Raw genomic sequence first — 5176 nt, 5'->3', positions numbered from 1 at the left:
GTGAGTCTCGCATGAAAATGATTTATTATTTTCCAATTAATTAATGCTTTTTGTACTTGTTGCGCAACGAGCGCTACTTCAGTTGCACGCAATGCATGGAATTTGCATTCAGTTTTTAGTACCTATATTTGTTATTATACTTATATGATTACTTTATACTCATATATGATCATTTACCGCCCGGATAAATAAATGATCGAATATGGTTTTAAATATAAATAACAAATATTATTAAAATATAATATTTGACTAAATACTGAATTAAATATTCAGAATAGTTTGGTAATAGTACTTAACAAAAGTTTAAAATAAAAATCACAAAATCAATTTGTGCATTCGAGTGTCCACGTGGTTATAAACATGTAAAGAGAATTATATATATATATATACATACATACATATATGTTGTATATACATGTGACATTCTCTTTACATATTCATAACTGTGGACATTACTAATTATAACACGTTGTTATACTAAAACAAACATTTATCTTGCATGAAATTGAGCAAGAAACTTGAGAGTGAATATCATTTTAGAATTTTTCGATCATACATTTAACTTTCCATTTAAATTTAAATCCTGTACGTTTGTGCTTGTAAAAGTCACTATTTATAATTGCACGTTCCTAACAACTGGCTATTTAGTTTTACTATTTAAAAAACAATTAGATATTATTTTGATTCTTTTACCACAAGAAATTTTTTCTCTGCATTTTAAGATGCATTTTAAAGATGTATGTATCTATATACTATTTTTGATTATTTTAAAAATGTTTATGCACTTGTGTTTGATTAGTCCTGTCTCTTTTCAAAGAATCTTTTTCATATAGTAAAAATATATATTTTTTGGACTTATCAAAAAGATTTAATTATTACAAAAAAATTGAAAATGTTCGCAAATTAATTGCTAACATTTTAATATTTTTATAATCTAAAAAATATATTGTAATCTAAAAGTAGCAATTGCTATACGATTTAAATTATTAACTATCAAAATTAAATTTTTATTTGTGCTATAATTATTTTTCGCTGGTTCAAAGAAATAATATACATCGTGAATTTCGTACGCAATAGAATATTATATTAAAATATAAATGCTGAGAATCTACAACAGATACATGTTCGTTTTATGTATATATAAATATCTTACATGTGTAACTTTCACCGACTGTACAGCAGTTGCTCAAAAAGTTTTAATAGCTGACAGCAAATACTTAGAAAAGATCTTTTTAAACGACGCACCTCGCGCTTTTTAACATTGAGTTTTGTAGTAGAAATGTGAATGTTTCGAAACAAGATCTAATGATGTAAATTTTTATATATTGTGGATCAAAATTATCCTGCGTATATTGTATAATTTTTCTTAGTATTATAAATTATTTACTAATAATAAATCGTGGATATATATGTGCCGAATTTAGAAGTGCGAGAGGCACGGGAAAACTTTAAATATTATCTACGGTTCCATGTCGGGATACGCGATTGATCTTTTTAGGTAAATTTGCATTTGCTCACTACTGCTCGTCTTTGTCTTTCGCACCGTGCTTCAGGATTCGAGTGAATTCCAAGTAGTCAAACATAGAACCTTTGATTGGTGCCTCGCGATACATTTCATCTACATCGTCATCCGTGAATCTAACGATAAAAAAGAATTGTCTTTGTATTGTCAATTAACAGTCCTAGTTTAAATAATACATATTTTAATTTAAACAAAATTATAAATTGCATAGATCACATAACTTATACTGACTAATCATTATCGTTTACAATTATGCTCTTCAATTGTATAATTATTATATTGGCCAATTATTATTAATCATTATTTCCTCTTTTTCTTTTTTTACAAAGCGTTTACTTTTAAAGAAGTTAAAATTAATTTCTAATTTTTTTTCTATTTATATATATTAATATTAAAGCATTCGTAAAGTTAACACAAACATAAAAGTAAAATTTTATAATAGTTTTATAATCTTTAAATGATTTTGACATGAAATTACCTATCACCCATTGTCGTGAGTAACTCGCGGAGACGTTCCTCATTTATATGACCGGTATTTTCTTCATCGAAACAACCAAAAGCATTTTTAATCACATCCTCAGGGTCAGTCCCTTGCAGTCTCTCTCCGAACAATGTTAGAAACATTGTAAAGTTTATAGGTCCAGGTGCTTCGTTCATCATTGCTTCTAAGTATTCATCGGTAGGGTTTTTACCTGTGAAAGATAATTAATTCCTACGTTCCATTTGCATTTTATTTTGGTCTAAACTACAGTTTAGAAGCAATGATATTTATATGAAGAGATTGTGCAGAAAGATCTCTTTGAACTTCCCTCGAATATTTTCCTAAAAAGCTGTTATATATTTAAAGCGCTTACCCAAGGAAGCAAGCATATCATGCAAATCTTCCTTATCAATAAATCCGTCATGATTTTGGTCAATCATATTAAAAGCCTCTTTGAATTCCGCGATTTGCGCCTGGTCAAACATCGCAAAAACATTTGACGTCGCGCGCTGAGCGCGTTTCTTCGTGGTAGCGCGACGACCGGCAGTTTTGCGAGAAGACATCTTTAATTATTTGCACCTACTAAAGCAAAAATTAACCCTTATATATTTTCAATATCTTTAGGTAACTAATTTTTAAAGTGCTTCAAAATTTTGAAAAAAGTTATTACTCTTACTCAAGATATCTAAAAAAATTGTTAGATGTTTAAAAAGTTAAAAAACAGATTCAATATTTTTCTTTGGCAATTTAAATCATTTCATAATTGAAGAAGTTTGAAAAGGAATAAAAATAATCCTTATATATACATATTTGCCACATAAAGAACTAAATTTTAGCTATTATTCTGAATTTAACATATGTTGCAAATTAGAAAAGCCTTTTTCTCAGCTGATTATACTTATAAAAGTATACATTTCTGTATATTTAAATTATAAATATTTATTAATGAAATACTGATCATATATAATTGATCAAAATATATATTAAATTAAACTTGATGTATCAAGTAAAATAAAATTTTGTGAAATTTTTTTGATGAACTTAAAATCGTATTTTTTTCTCGGTAAAATTCGAAATGTTTATTGATAAGTCCGGGATATTTTGAGATCAAATCGATAAATTTCAATCTGAATGTATCATCGTTACAGAAAAAACAATGGCACGAGACCTATTCACAAACCATATATTTCGTAGGAATTGTTTGCTCAAAAAATAAACTGCAAATTTTGCTCCCATAAATTTGCCGCGAAAGTTTAGAGAAACAAAGATGCATTCTTTTTAAATTAAAACAGACATTGCGATTAAACAGTTGCCAAGTCGCCATCGCCATTGGTGTTTATTTTCGTATAATCAATTCACGATATTCCGACGTGACCGAAATTGGGGTAAAAATAATACTTGGACGAAGACGCGACTGAAGGGTCGTTACTCTCTTCGTGCGCTTAAATGGCTTTCTCTTTTATGTATGTTTAACTGTTCCGATAATATAGCTCTTATTAACCACAAACTTTTTATTTTATTTATTCTTTTTTAGTTTGAACTAATCATTAAAAATATATCTGTTTAAAAGATACAACAATATTAGATAAAAAACAATCAATATTATATTATACATAAACTCAACTCTGATTTGTTAAAAATTCTTTCCTCATATTACATACAATATTTTATACATAAAATATATTTATTATATAATTTTTGCAAAATTATGTCATACTAAAAAATTGCTGTCTTTTGTATTTACAACACTATATATATATATATTCTATTTGAAGTAAATTAAATTAAAATTTTCTTTAGAATTATGATTAATTTTGCAGCGATCTTTACGTATATTCACTCGTATTTACTCGTATATTCACTTACTCATCTCTTTCTTAAATTGTCCTACTTTTCCTTTCCTTGACTCATGTGTCTCTTTCGCAGTCAGTGTTGTTCGAATCAGTAATACAGTCATAGTAATTTTGATACATTGCGAACAATAATGAAATAAATTTATTTTAATATTTGCAATAAACTGATTAATAACTGATTAATAACTGGTTAAATAACATCGACCCTTGTTATTTGCACCCATTGTATTGTTTGTATCTACGGTACTGCGCCTTTATCACATTGCTCACTAGCACTTTCTCTTGATCGCATACATCAGTACATAACCTAACATAACCTAGCCAAAAAAATATTCTTTTTGTGGCTTGTCCTATTTCACAAGGAATAACGATCCTTCGTTTTTCAAATCAAACACGATCCAAATTCTGTAAACGAGAACTGAATGGCAATGGCGGCTCTTTCAGCAACAAGATTCATTATCAAACCATCGAGATTTCACACGCTAGGACTACTTTTGCGAAAAGAAACAGTTCATTAAATATTTTGATTATTCGCGAGTTGAACGGAGGTATACTCACGAGTCAAACAACAGCAAACGAAAACTCGAAACACGGATGAAAACTAGAACAGATCAGAACTTCTCGACGTACACTGTGAGTCACGATACGCGTCACTCTATGGTCATTCACCACACCCGATCATCCAGCACCATCTGCTGGAAAAGAATGGAGCTGTGAACTGTGAAAATCGCGGATCGAGAAAAATTCGGGCCATTGCCAGAAGTAGGTCAGGATAATACTTTGATTTTATACACTATATTTGCGTCTTGAATGTTTACAACTAGTTGTTTTTTATGAATGTTTACAACTAGTTGTTTCAGTTATGAATTATTCGAACAATATGGTTTGCTATTTTCTTCAAAAGAAGAAAATAAATTTAAAAAAATAGTTAACATTGCATTATAAACTATTGGTAAAAAACAAACGTAAAACAATAATAAACTCTTAGTTCTGTTCACAAAAGTAAAGTAAATTAGAATAAAATCTCAATTTGAAATATTTTACAAATGTTGATGTTGAGTATTTAAAAATAAATATGGCAAAAAGTAATAAAATAATGATAACTTAATAATAAAATAAATATTAAAAATAATATAATATTTATTATGCGTTAAAAAGCTGAATAAAATATATAAAGCATATTTAGCTTAAAAATTTTGTAAGCCATGATCTGCGAGTAATTATACAGTCCTGAATCGAGAAATCATTACTATACATGGGTTACATGTCTCGTGCCGACTTGTAGCCATATAAGGATTTAACAAAGGTTAATACCATAAT

The 5176-nt window shown here is 28.3% G+C and overlaps 2 protein-coding genes across 5 annotated transcripts in view; one reads left to right on the top strand and one right to left on the bottom strand.

Annotated features, from left to right (window-relative positions):
* NUCB1 (Nucleobindin 1) overlaps window positions 1-5176 on the top strand; it is a 63067-nt gene that overhangs the window by 35 nt on the left and 57856 nt on the right. The window lies entirely within an intron of this gene.
* Window positions 1063-4557, bottom strand: sqh (Myosin regulatory light chain sqh). Of its 2 annotated transcripts, none has more exons than XM_012367986.2 (4): window positions 4415-4557; window positions 2377-2585; window positions 2001-2214; window positions 1063-1638 (listed from the first exon to the last, which is right to left on the bottom strand). In XM_012367986.2, the coding sequence occupies exons 2-4, from the start codon at window positions 2564-2566 to the stop codon at window positions 1518-1520; spliced, it is 525 nt and encodes a 174-aa protein (XP_012223409.1). In that variant the 5' UTR covers window positions 2567-2585; window positions 4415-4557; the 3' UTR covers window positions 1063-1517. The 2 variants fall into 2 exon arrangements, with proteins under 2 accessions (XP_012223409.1, XP_012223410.1); XM_012367987.2 differs by having other exon boundaries at window positions 2377-2582; window positions 4415-4514.

The sequence above is a fragment of the Linepithema humile genome, chromosome 1 (genome assembly GCF_040581485.1).
Source record: "Linepithema humile isolate Giens D197 chromosome 1, Lhum_UNIL_v1.0, whole genome shotgun sequence".
Classification (NCBI taxonomy): domain Eukaryota; kingdom Metazoa; phylum Arthropoda; class Insecta; order Hymenoptera; family Formicidae; genus Linepithema; species Linepithema humile.
The sequence above is the reverse complement of the archived record's forward strand: the minus strand, read 5'-3'. Positions and strand labels throughout refer to the sequence as shown.